Source organism: Pangasianodon hypophthalmus, chromosome 24 (genome assembly GCF_027358585.1).
Source record: "Pangasianodon hypophthalmus isolate fPanHyp1 chromosome 24, fPanHyp1.pri, whole genome shotgun sequence".
NCBI classification, from domain to species: domain Eukaryota; kingdom Metazoa; phylum Chordata; class Actinopteri; order Siluriformes; family Pangasiidae; genus Pangasianodon; species Pangasianodon hypophthalmus.
Genome location: NC_069733.1, coordinates 16,802,106 through 16,819,201, shown reverse-complemented (window position 1 = coordinate 16,819,201; position 17,096 = coordinate 16,802,106). Strand labels below are relative to the sequence as shown.

At 37.8% G+C, this 17,096-nt stretch overlaps 1 protein-coding gene across 1 annotated transcript in view; it reads right to left on the bottom strand.

Moving 5' to 3' along the window:
* Window positions 1–17,096, bottom strand: part of susd2 (sushi domain containing 2) — a 32,158-nt gene that overhangs the window by 10,128 nt on the left and 4,934 nt on the right. The window contains exons 7-14 of the mRNA XM_026931295.3: window positions 16,872–17,073; window positions 16,003–16,088; window positions 15,609–15,877; window positions 15,352–15,495; window positions 14,998–15,156; window positions 13,784–14,032; window positions 11,029–11,307; window positions 8,576–8,752 (exon numbers count right to left, since the gene is read on the bottom strand). Of these exons, the coding sequence (XP_026787096.3) occupies window positions 8,576–8,752; window positions 11,029–11,307; window positions 13,784–14,032; window positions 14,998–15,156; window positions 15,352–15,495; window positions 15,609–15,877; window positions 16,003–16,088; window positions 16,872–17,073 (1,565 nt within the window). The remainder of the gene's footprint in view (window positions 1–8,575; window positions 8,753–11,028; window positions 11,308–13,783; window positions 14,033–14,997; window positions 15,157–15,351; window positions 15,496–15,608; window positions 15,878–16,002; window positions 16,089–16,871; window positions 17,074–17,096) is intronic.

Below are 17,096 nucleotides of genomic sequence, written 5' to 3'. Positions count from 1 at the left end.
CTTCATCTGACCCCCAGCTTTCCCTCTCTTCCCCTCTCACCGAGGAGGAATGCATGCGCGTGACATGCTAATGCGGGAAAGTGTTCTGGAGCAGCAGCTTCATCACCCTAAACACTGATGGATGTGGGCTTCGGAGAAAGAGAGATAAAGAGGCTAAGAGCCCATATCCTGCTGCAATAATCTACCTCTCTGCCCTGGTTACGAACCGTGTTTATGAAGATTTATTTACAGTACAAAGAGAAGAGAAAGTGTTCAAACCGATTACAGATTACTAACACAGAAGTAGAACAAAACGCAAGGATAAAAACTAAACAAAAGTGACTTACAGAGTGACTAGAGAATAAAGGTAGAACATTAAGTTAGAAATAAAACACTCAGCACCATGCGGTTATAGGAAAATAATCAACAATGAGGTGGTGTGATGAAGCGGAGATACTGCTCACACACCAAAATTTATTATTTTCCAACAACAGCATGTCCCAAAGTGTTTTATTCCTCTTATACCACAGCAACAATTAAAATATATTTCTTTATTAAAGAACTCATTCACTTGTATGGCAGAAGATCTATACAATCAAATTGAAAAAAGATTTCAATGTTTAACAAAGAAACACCTATAATTGTTATGATAATTGATATGGTGAAGTTTTCTATAAGGAGATGTTTATTGAACATATATGGAAGGAGTCTCCGGTGTCAGCGCGTTGTAACAGTCAAAGGGTTTTCTCGATTTCTCAGTAACTTGATAAGCTGTGTTTTTTTTTTTTTGTCTTATTAACTTCAAAAAAGAGAAAAAAGAGAATGAGGGAGCGAATGTTTATAGCTGCTACAACATACGCGATAATACACACTAAGTTTTGTCGCAGATGTTTCACAAAATTAAATGTAGCTTTAAACAGATAAAAAGTACATGTACTATTATAATAATATATAAAAATTGCAATCATTGGTAAATTTACTTAAAGCAAGTTATTGCTTTGGTATAAGAGGAATAAACCACTTTGGGACATGCCATTATTGGAAAATAATCAGCTTCAGGGTAAAGGTAACTCTGTTTCATCACACCGCCCCATCGTTGATTAATTTCCTGTAATGGCACACCTCCATATATTTTATTCCTTATATAGTAAATATTCATATACTTAGGGGTCCAAGCACCAAAAGTGCTGGAACCCTGCTGTCTTTTGTTTGGGATTTTCTCCTTCTTTTCTTTCTTCTTCTTCCTTTTTCTCCATAAAATGACTTGTGCAGACCAAATCTACTGTAAATTGTAGAGACATGAAACTTGGTCATTAGTTAGTACTCAGACAGGCGAGATGAGCCTGATCAGCCCGATGGTGGCGCTACGGCACAGGGTTTCTTTCTTGGCCCATATCTCATGAACCGAAAGTCTCTGTCATCTCATGAAAAAAAGTCTCAAGAACCATTTAGCTCCTCCCACTTCGCATTCAAGCTAAATTGCTTAATATGTGAAACCTACTTCAGCAAACTAGTTGTATTTGTAATCACCATGTGGTATTTTAGACCAAGCTGCAGCTTTACTTCACATTTTCTTCTTATACACACGTCTTACTACTTTCTGAAACGACTCATTTCAATACGCAACACTACCAGGTCTTAAACGTCTGGAGCACCAGGTCCTGTTCGTACCTTCTTCGGCATTTTCAGCAGGTATCCCTTTGCTAAAAGAAAAACAGCCATAATGACAGTGCCTTTACTTCTGTATTGGCCTGAGGGCTGATACCAACTACTGTACAAACAACAACCTGCATCTTTGGGGGGGATTAACGATGGTATGTATTTCTCTAAATGAGGAAAAACATTTAAAAAAACAAAACCCAAGATATAGAAACATATAAAAACACATTACAGCCTCATAGTCTGGTACTAATTAGCCACTGAACTGAGTCTTAGCTAATGTTTATAGACAGAAGTGTTCGATTTTATTTTTTATTTTAGGTTTTATTTGATTTATTTTAGCACTGTTCATTTTTTAATTCTTTTATATGTTCCATTTAACATTTAATATCTGACTGTACATTTTATTTTTCTTTCATTCCAGATCATCATCAGTGACTTCTGCATACACTGTTCTTTAATTTGTTGTCTTCTAGTGAAACAATGCTGATACGGTATAGTAACATCCTGATACACTTTTCTAAATACCGTGAATAAGTTTTAACAACTTTATAACATCATTCATGCCTTTTCCATGTTCCTTCCTTTTTTGTTAAATACGTATATTTTTATGAATATTAAATAATTAAAATTAAATTGTTTTTTTGTTCATGTCGCCAATGTTTTGTTGGTGCTTTCACAAAACAATAAACCGAAAATGTCGCCACATCAGTGTGTGTAAGGAGATGACATTGCTATATAATTATATCTGGCATTATAGGATTTGAAGGATTTTTCCTCATCACTAAGAAAAAGAAAAGACAACAAAGAAGATAAGAAAGAGGAAGAGAGACTGAGGGAGAGACGATGAGTTGTCTCCCACCTGTTAGTGTCCTTTTTAATAAATCCGTCTCTAAATCCTTAAATCCCTAAGATCGACTTCACCTTTCTTCGAATCAGAACTTTAATCATTAAACGCCTACAGAAGAGAAGCTCGGGTTCACTCATCACTGACGCTGAGAGAAAGGAGACAAAAGGAGGACAGGAAAAGAGGAAGAGTCATCAGAGGGAAACAAATGGAGTGTGCGCCAAAAGTTTTGCTTTTAAGTCACATCAATAGAAAAAAAAAATTCCAGTGGGTCACCACCGTAACGCTTATGGCTCCATATCAACCTCATAATCTCATTTACACACACACACAAAAAAAAAATATGCAAAACATTATTTAGATAACATGATACCTCATCTAATCCCTAAATTTCAGAAATATAATTATTTACATATCACAAATAATATAAACCTAAAAGCATATTCATTAATATAGTAAGATATTTTATAATTATAACACAGCCTTGCTGAATTCTCAAATCTGATTGGTCAGAAGGTGTTGATTAATTTCCTGTAACAGCAGCTCTGATGGCAGTGCCGGCTGTAATACAGATCACATGTTTATATTAATGCGCTTGTTCTAATACGTAATAACATCATTTCTATAGTAATAACTTGTACAGGAACATGTTTGGTGAAAACTCCACACTAAAACTCCACACTAAAAATGTATAATTGTTGATATGGTCATGCTTTCTGTAAAGAGATGTTTATTTAAGCTTTATAGAAGGAGTCTCCAGTGTCAGTGCTTTATAACGGTAAATCGGTTTCATGCTTTGTATTTCAGCTTCACGAGTTCACGCTTTCTGGCTTCTCTGTAATATAAACTGTGTCTTTTTGTATTATTAACTTCAAGAGAGAGAAAAAAGAGAGGCTGGTGAGGGAATGACTGTTTATAGCTGCTATAATGCATGTTAGAACACAAATTAACTTGTTTCCAACATTAAATGTAATTATAAATGGATGAAATGTATAACATGCCATTCATTAATACACTTGCTGTGGTATAAGAGGAATAAAACACGTTGGAACATGCTGTTTTAGGAAAATAATCAACTTCGGGGTGGTAACAATAACCCTGCCTCAACACACCACTCCGCTGTTGATTATTTTACTGTAACAGCACAGCCCCAAGTGTCTTATTCCTAATATCAAAAGTCAGCATGATTCAAAACATTATCTCACTGAAATCATAGTGATGAAATCTCAAGCCTTGCTCATGAATATCATTCTGAATATTAATATTCCTCTTATCATTATTTGGCAATTTTATACATTCAAAAATGACATAAACTCGACATGTCAATAATTTAAATTATCCTCTAATCCTGATAATATTCTGAAAAAATTCTGTTTCTTTATATCTTCTATAATAATAATAATAATAATAATAATACATATATTATTAGACCTATTTATTATTAGATCACATGCATGGTATTTAAATATCATTTTCACTATGCAAATTTTAATAGCTGGGAATATTAATCATTAACAATAAAAAAATTTCCGCACTGAACAAACAAACTTTTTCCCCAACATTTCAGGTTAATACTGAGACACACAGGTGGTCTCCAGTTATGTTTTTTTCGCTCCACTTCCCTCTAAAAACACAGCAGAGGTCAGGAGCGATGAACCGTGTCTCAGCTAAGTGTCTTCATGTGTTTGGTGGATAAACTCCAGATCTGATTTGGGATGGAACCATCCTGTAGATGTGTATCATGGAGGAAGTGTGTGTGCAGTTCTGCTCTAATGATGCTAAAGAACTCAGAGGTTAAAGAACACAAACGCACACCAAAAAAAAAAAACAAAAAAAAACAAGGGAACAGATCACCGGAGCAGGAGGAGTTGGAGACGGAGGAACTGGGACATTAAAAAATGATTACTATAATATCAGAATAACAGCCTGTAGACATTTGTAGGAGAACCTCTCGTCGAGGCACATCAGCTATTTGTTAAATTCCATCAGCAGCACATCTGATTCGACTTAATAAAAAAGCCCAGGGCCGCCCCAGGTGTGCTGGCGGTGGAATTTAGTAAATACATGGGTGTACTGGACGGTAGCTGCAAATACTACGTTGCCTTGGAAATGGCTATCACGTTTTGACAGATATGTAACTAGAGTGTCATTTCAACAAGGACATTTTGGTCATGTGGTGTTTGAAAGAAAGTGAGCAAGCTAAAGACAAGAAATGTAGTGGAAGAGTCATAAAGCTGTCTGATGACTCAAGGCCAGCCTTGAGATGTTTTTTTATTGACTTGGACTTGTCTCAGGCTTATTTGCATTTGTACTTGGATTTGTCTCATAGGTCTTGCCAAATATGGTCTTGATCCATTCTGAGAGTTTGTAAAAAGAATGTTGTCTTTTCTTCTCGGATGCACAATGTTTAGCAAGAAGTCATTCTTTTTTCTAGAAAACAGCTTAATAATTGGCACAATGCATGAATGACGCCAGCTAGTTGAAGTAAAAGCTTGGTTTCAAAAAGGATTTGATGGTTTTTGGGCTCACTTTCATTTGGATTTGATTCCCTTAAGACGCAGTCTTTACTCTTTAGATCTTGGCTAGTTGTGTTCTTGGACTTGACAATGGCGGTCTTGACTACAGCCCTACATTAACCAAAAGTTCATTTCATTAAGGGACATAAAAAACACCCTTCAAAAACTACAAGCTTCAACTCTGATAAGTCTGGAATAACTGGTCTTGTAGTGCTCGCAGAAAGATTGCAGTACTCTAAAGATCGCAAAGCAAGGATTGAGAACCAGTGGCAGGAAGTCTTACAGAATCCAAATTTGAGATTTTTGTTCTATAAATGCACCAGGATTTTTCATGAAAATCTGGTAAGAAGAAGCAGCGATGCCTGTTTGCAACTGACCTTGACCTTAAAGTGACTTTAAAAAGTGCAGTTTATTTTACCAAGACTGATGAGAAAAGAAATAACTACTAGTGACCAGCAATCCTGTCTACAAAACTTGTGGATGAGAGAGGTCAAAGGAGAACAGTGAAAACCATGCAGGCAAAATCCAAAATCTATCCAAATTCCATCCAAATTCAACATCTCAGAGAAGAACAGTATCTCAGAGCAGACCACTTGCTAGACGTTGTTTTTTTAATGGACCATGACAGCTGAAAGCTTAGCTCTTATGCTGTCAGAAGAGTCGGAATTTGAAACAAGTAACTGAGTCCATGGATCCGTCCTGTTTGGTATAGGCGTGTCAAGATTGACAAAATGATCAACATCTAATGGAAAAACAAGATGAAAGTTACAAAGAAAATAACCCATAGCGAGTGGAAGTCACCCAGAAAATAAACAATACTAACAAAATGTGACAATTAAATGATAATGGACACGACATAGCAACATAACAGGACTAACAAGTACTGCATGTTACTCATGTGTATGCCTCAAATACCCTAAAATATACTTTAAACAGAAAGGAAGGTCTTGAAGAAAAACTATTCCAGACCTTTGACCACCACCTAGTGGCAGAGGCATTAAAACAAGATGAGAGCAAGACAAAAGTAAATTATTGGGGCCCCTAGTACCCCCTGAGGATTGTCTGAAACACCGCAGTGTATCTGAACATTTCACATCTTTCATCACCCACTGGTTCACTGCTTCAGCAGCCTTGATCACAGCCCTGAGATGTCAGACCTATCAAACATCTTTGGCATGGAGTGGAAAAAGCTGTTAGCAGAAAGACCAACTGTGCAAGAAATGCGCAACGCACAAATGTCCATATGGAACAATTTTCCTCTGAACATCAAAGGAGTCACAACGCGCTAACACAGATCTATCTAATAAACTCTCAGTTCAGTGTACTGTACGTACATGTGTATAGCCTTCCTGTACACGTAGACTTTAGGCTGTTCTTGGTATTGCTATGTGCTATGCATTAAGCTGTTTGACTTGGCACTACTGAGGTTTCTCACGCCCGCACGTTTGCATTTTCTCTGCTTTAACTTGCCAGACTCGTCTCGTTAATTACCTGAGTTGAATCAGATGTGTTCGATCTGGGAAACACTAAAATATGCAGAGCATGGGGCTCCCATTCCCAAGCCTGGAGTTGGGCAACAGGCTTAACTATTACCATAACACACCATCATCTGCTCCCGCACTCTGGCACGACCAAATACACAGCCAGTCTCAACACTCTAATCATGTGAAAAGATCATATAGTATTGATAAATGACTTCTCTTTAGATTTGGATGTTGCTTCCACATTGTAAAATAAGGGAATGGTTACAGGGTCGTATGTTGAACTGGTTTAATTAAGTCGTAATGCCCACACACACTGTATGTAAGGGTGGGCAATATGCAAAAAAAATATCATATCATGATATTTTAAGATATTTCTATGATCCACAATTTGTATCATGATATATAGGTTTCCTAACAAACTGCCAGCAAAACGGCAGAGTTGCAATTAAAACTAAACCTTTAAAAATGTTTGAAGATACTTTGATTTAATGTCTACCCACATTAATTAAATTTGTAAAAATCTGAATTAAAAATTTTTTTTTTACAATTTTAAAGATTGATCAAATTTTCCAGAGTTTGTAATTTTTATTTAATTTTTTTTTTTTTTAAATGCATCACATATCTCAGAAAAGTGTAACGTGACAACATTTATCACGATATCAATATTATTATCATGTCACCCACTGTTATTGTGTGTATTACTGTAAAACCTTCTCATGTAAACACACCGTTTGTTACCTGCGCTTGTTTTCATTCGCCGTGGGTCATTTTCATTACTTCAGTGTCGAGTCTAAAATGACTCGCTTCATATTTAGACGTTTTCTACTGATAAGTTGCACATATACAACAGAAATAATGTATACCAGATGGTTAATGAAGCAAATCAATGAATCAGAAATGATCTATGCCAAACGATAAACAAGAAGGAAGTAACAATTATGACGTACGACAAACTGTGAGATGAAAGCAACAAACTTTCACCAAGCCAAACAATAAACAAAGCAACGAGATTTACCCAGAATAAACAAAATCAAAGCAACGAGATTTCCCCAGAGTAAACGATAAACAAAGCAACGAAATATGAGTCAACAAAATGACTTATGCCAAATGACAAACTCAAAAAATTTATAAAAATTGCCACAGTAACCAAAATTAGGCATGCAAAACACAGAACAAAGGGAAAGTACCAATATTTATCCATGTTAAATGAATAACACAATAAGTCAAATTGAGAAAATGTACTCATGTCAAACAATGAACAAGGTAAAAGTAATCAAAATGACCCACAGCAAATGATAACTGAAGTGAAACATTTGATTAAATTATAGCAGAAAAGCACGTAATAAAATAATAAATAATCATCATGTAACGTTCTGTTTATTGAAAAATATTGATTATTTCCACCATAATTCCGAACACACTGTATGTTTATAATTTTCAGCTATTTTTTAGTTTTGTCATATGAAAAATCAAATGACTGTTTATCACTTCGTTATTCTTTAAATAAAATAATTATACTCGGTTTAGTTTATGTATATTTTTAGCAACTTCCGCCCATCGTACAGGGAACTGGAGGAGCAGGAAACACTGCGGAACGTCAAACACACAGCCTTCAGGGTGTGTAAACACTGCCGCATAGTGTGTGTTTCAGTGAATTACACTCTACACTACAGCACTGACCGAGCGCTGACTGGGATTTACACTGTAATCTGTAATGTACAACAAAGTCAGAACACAAACACACACACAGGGGGTCAGGCGTAATTATTATCAGGGACAAACTGGGAAAGAAGTACGACTAAGAACGGCTGATTGCACAGCTAAAAAAAAACAAACACACAAACTCAGAAGCTGTAATGAGGAGCAACGTGCACAGGGTGTTAAAAAATATAATAATAATAAAATAATAATAAAATAATAAAAAATAAAAATAATAAAAAAGGAAAAAATATAGTTTAAACTCTAGGTTGTAGCAATATTATTATTATTATTATTATTATTATTATTAAGAAGAAGAAAAAGTAAATAAATAAATAAAACCTAAATTAAATTAAATGAACATTATATTATGTTACATCACGTTATATCACCTGAAACACAGTGTGCATCCTCTCCTGACCACCGTCCGTCTTCCTGACATACACGCTCCTGTGAGCCATAGAGGCGGTAACCATGGTTACAGGAGAATCTGACACTAGCCCCCTCCAAATACAGCGTTCCTTCTTTTTGCCCGTGCTTGGGCGGCTGTAGCCCGCCACAGGACACCACTGAGGATCAGAAAAACATTAAACTGAGGTCAAAAGTCACCACAATGTCATCACAATATCTCTCAGACAAAGTGTATTAAGTGTTGAAGTGTGTAAGTGTGCACTACTGAGGACCTTTACAGCACAGTAACACAACAATAGCAGCATTTCTATCTATATTTTATATGTTTAGTTTACAATTCTTTATTCACACAAGTACAAAGGTTTGATTTTTTTTTATGTTAATTGCAAGTGCGTTAATATAAACCCATGACGTGCAGCTGCACTACTGTCAGAGCTGCTGTTATAGAAAATGAATCAATGTTAATTGATAAATTGAATAATAATGAGGGTCAACTGAGTTTTTAATAAATATACGATTAAAAAGATTCTTGATGGCAAACTTTTAACCTCGTAACTACAATCCAGCTGACTAGTTAGTGAGAAATTCTTCATTTCTCTTCTGTTTAGCCAGAAGCTTTAGATGAGGCTCAAATTAAATGTATAAAATAAATGTGAGACTTGTTTAAGATTACTAAATTAAACTAAATTTACTTAAAAGTTTTATTAGTTTCTTACCACCTAGCTGGCTAGTGTAAATGATATAATCAAGTGTTTAAGTGTAAGTGTGCACTACTGAGGATTCTTACAGCACCAAAATAATAACAATATTTATTACTCCAATAAATAGCCAAAATATTACTGTACACATTTAAATAATGAACTGATATTTAAATTAATTTAGGTTTTTTTTTTTTTCAGTATACAAATATCTTGTATACTGAATTGTAAAATGTTCTTGATTGTGAGGAAGTTGTTAGAGAAATAAACATAAAATAATAATAATAATAATAATAATAATAATAGTTATTATTATATAGTTGTAATTGTGCAGATCTCTGAAATAAATCTGAGGTAAATGTCTTTTATTGTACGAGCTAACTTCCTGATTGCTACAACGGTTTAATGTGGTTGTGTTTATGAGAGATAAAAGGTTACAGGTTAAAGTGATGTGATCTCTGAGGAGTGATAACACAACGCTGATAAGAGAGTCTTATCACATCTGATAAGGTTTTCTCTGATGTATAGAAATGTTTAAAAGACATAAAGAGTGATTTGAGGTTATAAAGGTTTGTGTTCTGGGACGTCAGCACTGATTCTGTCCCTGATGACCCTGTGTCTCCCTGTGTAGTGTATCTGTGTGTCCCTGTGTAGAGCTGTGTGTCCCTGTGTAGCCCTGTGTGTCCCTGTGTAGCCCTGTGTGTCCCTGTGTAGCCCTGTGTGTCCCTGTGTGAGCCCTGTGTAGTGTATCTGTGTGTCCCTGTTTAGCGTGTCTGTGTGTCCCTGTGTAGCGTATCTGTGTGTCCCTGTGTAGCCCTGTTTAGCGTGTCTGTGTGTCCCTGTGTAGTGTATCTGTGTGTCCCTGTGTAGAGCTGTGTGTCCCTGTGTAGCCCTGTGTGTCCCTGTGTAGCCCTGTGTGTCCCTGTGTAGCCCTGTGTGTCCCTGTGTGAGCCCTGTGTAGTGTATCTGTGTGTCCCTGTGTAGCCCTGTGTGTCCCTGTGTGAGCCCTGTGTAGTGTATCTGTGTGTCCCTGTTTAGCGTGTCTGTGTGTCCCTGTGTAGTGTATCTGTGTGTCCCTGTTTAGCGTGTCTGTGTGTCCCTGTGTAGCCCTGTTTAGCGTGTCTGTGTGTCCCTGTGTAGTGTATCTGTGTGTCCCTGTGTAGCCCTGTGTGTCCCTGTTTAGCCCTGTGTGTCCCTATGTGTCCCTGTGTAGCCCTGTGTGTCCCTGTTTAGCCCTATGTGTCCCTGTGTGAGCCCTGTGTGTCCCTGTGTAGCCCTGTGTGTCCCTGTGTAGTGCTGTGTGTCCCTGTGTGAGCCCTGTGTGTCCCTGTGTAGTGCTGTGTGTCCCTGTGTGAGCCCTGTGTGAGCCCTGTGTAGCCCTGTGTGAGCCCTGTGTGGCCCTGTGTAGCCCTGTGTGTCCCTGTGTAGCCCTGTGTGTCCCTGTGTAGCCCTGTGTGTCCCTGTGTGTGTTCCTGTGTGAGCCCTGCTTGTCCCTGTGTAGTGCTGTGTGACCCTGTGTGTCCCCATGTGTCCCTTCAATTTCTATCATTGGACACAATTCTTTTTCTTGTCCTTTAGATTTGATGACATAACTGTAACATAACATAACTAACAGAACGTTGCAATGGGTGCTCTGCAATCCTCATTACGAAAGCAACTGGACAGCGTAAAGAATATTTCTAATGTAAATACTGACACTAGAATTATCAGACTGTTGTTTTTTGGTTTTCACTCACCAGGCTGTAGGTCCTGCGTCGTGGCCGTGTGAGAGCGGACAGCATGCAGCGTGCTGTTGCCCAGCTCCAGACTGCGTGTGCTTAGCGTGTCGTATTTACAGAACTGAGCTCCGTCTCCTACACACATCTTCAGCGTGGGACTCAGGAGCGGATCGGACGCATCTTCATTGACGGAGAACTGCGGGATGAACGAGGGATCATGCTTCGGGGAGAAGTAGTACTCGTTTAGGAGATGCTCTGAGTCATAGGTGAAGAGAGAAGACTCGTTTTTAATGGCCCCTGAAAGAAAGACAAGACGGAGTGTTCTTATTGGCTGTAAGGCATCATAGCAACAATAATACACAACATATACAGTACGTTGCACAATTTTCAGACATCGTCGTTATTTTATTTATTACATAAATTATTTTTTCTTTATTTTATAATTATAACTTATAATAATTAAGTTCCAATATCAGCCGTTAGGCCACAATGATTAATACTGCATGCTAGGAGTGTACATGTGTGTGAAATGTACAGCGTCACAAACACTTTTTTTTTTTTTTTTCCCTCACACATATAAACAGTGGATCTGTATTAAGAAAGGAAGAAAACACTCAAGGTGTGCTGCTACAGGAACATAATCAACAACAAAGTGCTGTAATGAAGCGGAGTGACTGGCTCCGCCCCAAACGTGTGTATTTTCCTATAACACCATGTCCCAACACTAACATTTTTATTAAAGAAAGAAGGACAAAGTCATACTTTTTTATCCATTTACAGTTACATTTAATGTTATCGAACATTGTGAAACAAATTAGTTCCTGTTATTAGTTAAACAGTTGTTCCATCACCAGCCTCTCTTTTTTCCTCTCTCTTGAAGTTTATAAGACAAAATAGCGCAGTTTGTGAAGTTACTGAGAAACCGCAAAGCACAAACATCCTGACTGAAGTCTTCTGTCATGAATATTAAATAAACAAATTTTAATACTTGTTTAAAAAAAGTGTTTTTTAAAAACATATTGGTGAAGCTTTCTGTAAGGAGACATTTATTATGAATCACGGATTACGCAGCGCATCCACCATACAAGCTCCTCTGAATTAGTCAACAGTTCTTGGTGGTGTGCTTAAACTTTTGGACCTAACTAGTTACTTAAGCTAACTACCAATCTAGCTGGCTAGTTAGTAAGGAATTCTTTTTATTTTTTTTAGCCTTTAAGGACTCTCAAATAAAAAAGAAATTTGAGACAGCAATGAGATTACTAAATTAAACTGAATTAAATATTTCATGCATTTCTCACAACATAGTTTAATATTCACAGCGTTTCCTTTTTAAAACTTAAAACTGGGACTAAAACTCTTAAGAACAGTTCTTTATAACGGATTATTTCATCAGTTTTAAACATTATTGTCAAATTATATTTCTTAGACAGGTCCATTAGTCTTCACTAAAGCTATAAATGTGTGTTAATAGAAGAGGGTGCTACGCTACCTCAATCAGTTGTTATAGTTGACAAATGTACACAAGCTAATCGTCAGTTATCAGTCTGCATCATAGCTAATATTTTCTCTACTGTTTATTTGTGTTTAGAAATTCCCAGAGTCATTCCTGTTGGCTGAATTTAGCTAGCTAATGTAATGTAACTTGAATAGGCAGTGTATACAGTAATTTGCTAGCTAGCATTAATTATCTTGAGCTTTGTTTGTACCTACAGATGCTAGCTAGCGTTTGTGAGTTGATAATAAAAAACTAAGCAAAAACAAACAAACAATAAACAAGACAAAAAAACGCATCAGAAACCGTGATAAAGAACCGTAGATTACCAAAAAATTTAATATTTTTGTAATGTAACGTGTTTTTTAGTGTTTGGATAAATTATGCCATACACTGTGTGTTACTTCAGCTGAGTTTAGCTAAAGTGAAGAACAGCAGTGAACGCATGCAGACCTTGGCCTTGACTGATACGCAATAACAAGGTCATAAATTCATGCTCTGCATATCTAACAACCGATTTATAGCTTTTTATCTCATTCCCAAAACACAGCTCTGACAAAGTGGACCAAAGCAGCAGTGAATTTTATACAGCGAAAATGTCACAAAAATTAAAATTAAAAAGAGCAAATCTCTTAATCAACGAACTCACTGCACTAGCTCAGGGTTTGCTAAACTAACCCCATGTGCGCTCACTTAATTTACAAAAGGGATTGTAAGAGAAACTCACCATCTTCTCTTTCTCTTTTGTTTTTAAAAAAAATAATATTACAAATATTGCTCTAACTAGAAAAGATTTTGCGTGCTGATATTGTGAAATGTTACTGGCCACATGAAGAGCGTACATGCTAGTTTAGTCTTCTTGTTCTCATTCGTGACACGCTACGGTAGCGTAGGAGCTCAGCAATAAAAATGGATACGGTTCTCCGTCCTTCTCCCTCCACTACTTCCCTGACAACAGTGAGAGACTCAGACTGAGTGAAACAAGAGAAATGAAATAAAATGAACGTGTAAATATGCTAAAATATTTACTGAATATGGATTTACAAGAGCTAGTTTATAAATCTGGAATATAAAATGCAGAGCTTGGGGTTACAGATATTTCATTATGTCTAAACCAAAAGGTTTGGGAACCCCTGTACTAACGCCTCTCTAACGAGGTTCTAGCTTGATAATATTATTAGACCCTGAGTTATCTGTCCTAGCATGAGGATCTAACACACTTCACTCTGGATGAGGGCATCTATATTATTAAGTTGAATTTTTTTAATTAAAAAGACTCACATCCTGCTCCGAATGTGAAAATGTCCTGAGCGCTGCTGTCTCCTCCCACAACCATCCCATCGCTGGAGGTCAAATCATCGTCAGGATCGTCGTTCATTTTCCCCAGCAGGCCCTGTGTCTGCTCCTTAAACTCCTGCGGCAGTAAAACAGTCAGGGTCATGACCCCTCCGCGACCTCTGACCTCGACCCCGGCGCCTGAGGGGAACATCACTGTGACGTTCTGGGGTACCGCCGAGAACACAAACACACCTACAAGGCGCAAGACAAATATTTGGATTCAGGAATGTTCCAGAAACAATACACAGCTTGGCTTTCAAAATGTTACAAAGTCAAATTGCCTCAGGAATATTCTAGAACCGAACTTCCTTTTTGCTAAGAATGTTCTACAATCAATATGCAACCTTTCTTAGGAATGTTCAAGAACCAACACACAACCAATACTCAACCTTAGGAAAGTTCTAGAACCAACAAGCAGCATGGTCTTTTTGTATAGCCAATAAACAACATGACATGTAAATGTTCTAGAACCAATACTCAAGCTTAAGAATGTTCTAGAACCAACACACAACCAATATTCAAATTTAGGAATATTCTAGAACCAATACACAACCAATACTCAAGCTTAGGAAAGTTCTAGAACCAACAAGCAGCATGGTCTTTTTGTATAGCCAATAAACAACATGGCATGTAAATGTTCTAGAACCAATACTCAAGCTTAAGAATATTCTAGAACCAACACACAACCATTACTCAAGCTTGGGAATATTCTAGAACCAACACACAACCAATACTCAAGCTTAAGAATGTTCTAGAACCAACACACAACCAACATTCAAATTTAGGAATATTCTAGAACCAACACACAACCAATACTCAAGCTTGGGAATATTCTAGAACCAACACACAACCGATACTCAAGCTTGGGAATATTCTAGAACCAACACACAACCAATATTCAAATTTAGGAATATTCTAGAACTAACACACAACCGATACCCAAGCTTAGAAATGTTCTAAAACAAACACACAACATGGCATATAAATGTTCTGGAACCAATATTAAAATTCTTAGGACTGTTCTAGAACCAGTGTCATATACATTGCTTGTTCCAGATCATCTCTCCTCCATCTCATGGTCTTCTGCTGAGTGGGACGTGACAGTCCAAAGCTGATCTGGGATCAATATTTACGGTAAAACGTTCCTCAGGTCTCACCTTCAAGATCCATCCAGGTCTGTTCAGAGAAACTAAGCACCTGTTGGTTCTGTAAGACCTGAAGATGATCCGGTTTATCCGCAAGACGCACCTCGATGACATCAGAGTCCTTCTCCTTCATGGCCACCGAGGAGAGACGCGTCGCCATGATGACAGAGCCTTAAAGGGAAACGGATCTACTCGTCACGATGAGACAAACTCAGAAAGTGCACTTTTTGATGATGTTGTTTTGACATAAACACCGAGTTACACTGAGGTCTTTAATGGTGATGAAAAGAGGTGATTTTCAAAATATTTGGATATTACAAAAAAAAAAAAAGAAAGAAAGAATTTTGACACTTCAGTCATTTTTACCGTTCTCTGATTTCATTGGCTCAGTTCTGCCCTGGACCATCAGCTGGAACTCTGGTGAGTGAAGCAGGACGTATTCTCCTTTACCGTTAAAGGTGTACTTGGAACCATCGAACGTGATGAAGTGAGGATCACCAAGCACGGAGGCTGAAAGAAACAAAAATTGAAGAATCAGGTAACACAATCTGATCCTCTCAGACAAGAAAAAGAGAAAGGAAGTATGTGTATTGTATAATGTAAGAGAAAAATGTCTTCCTCACCTGCTTTAGGAGGCTGGTATGTCCTGCAGTCGCTGGACGGGCGATGTGTGAAATAATAGTCGCAGTTATCTGACCACAGGCAGCAGTAGTAAAACGTGATCACGTCGTATTTCCAGTGGGAGAATCCTGGCACTCTGGGGGGCTTTTGATACGGTGGTGACCCCCAGTCATGCCCTCGGTCCGGGGTACTTCCACCAATCGAGTCACTGGTGAGAACCTGAGCTCCGGTTTTGTCGTAACAACACTGCTGACCTGCTGCGTACTTCGGACTGCGCGGAAAGAAGAAGAAAGAAAATTAACCACATCTTCTTTTGAGCTCTTGGACTTCAGTTGACATGGTGCAGACAGGACAGTGTGTGTGTGTGTTCAGTATCGATGTGTGTGTGTGTGTTACCTGCCCTGAATGGCTCTAACACAGTGCACAGCTCCTGGATGATAAGTGCACTTACTGCCTTTCTCAATATCACAGCCGTAGTCTGTCTGAAAATATCCAAACCCATGAATATTTACTATTCAGCCTGCTAGCTCGTTAACTAGTTAATTCCGGCACTCATGAGTCAAACACTCATGAGTCAACCAAAGTAATTAGCTGCTTCTACATCTCGTTTGCACATAGCTGTGCCAGATAGCTTTCACTTATCCTAGACGCTTGGTTTTAATTCGTATAGCTGGGGCTGTGTTCGTGTATTAACCTGTTCAGTTGCAAATGAACAGGAGATTAACATGCAGAGCACACACACTTCTGTCACAAATTTACAGACCGGAAACATGCTACTGCTACTGAATTATAAGGTACTAAATAATTTCCAGTCAATAATTTCTAATTAAATAAAGAATAACAAAAGAGAAGAAAAAGAAAGAAAAGAAGTAGAAACTGAAGGGGGCGCTACAGTGCGCACCTGCACCGTGTGTGTGAGTTTAAAGCCAAGCGGATGATTGGTCAACATAATTATGACCTCACCAGTGGCAAACACTCCAGAAATATATTTTAATAGGAATAGGAAAAAAAATTGCTACTGAAAACAAAGAGTTTGTACTTTAAGCAGTTTGAGCTAAGTTAATTCTAAATTAAGGTGTTAGAAGAAGAAGAAGAAGAAGAAGAAGAAGAAGGAGGAGGAGGAATATGAGGAATAACCTTGGAACCCTGCGAGTACTGTAGTTAATAATCCTCTATACTGCTGTGGCATTAACAGTGAAACTCTTTCACATTTACACATTATGATACATGACACAACCCTTCAGGTCAGTTTCATTTAATCTCACATGGAATCTGCCGGTGTCGGCTCGGGCTTGTGCCAGCGTGCAGGGGCAATCGATGATCTCAGTCAGGAAACTGGGCATCAGCTTTTCCTCTCGATCCCACTTCAGACACTTTTCCAAAGCCCAAGCTGCAGAATCTTTCCTGAAGGCCTCCTCCAGGTGATAAGCCAAAGCATGATCACCATTCCACAGAGCGTTCACGTTCCTACACACACACGTGTACACACA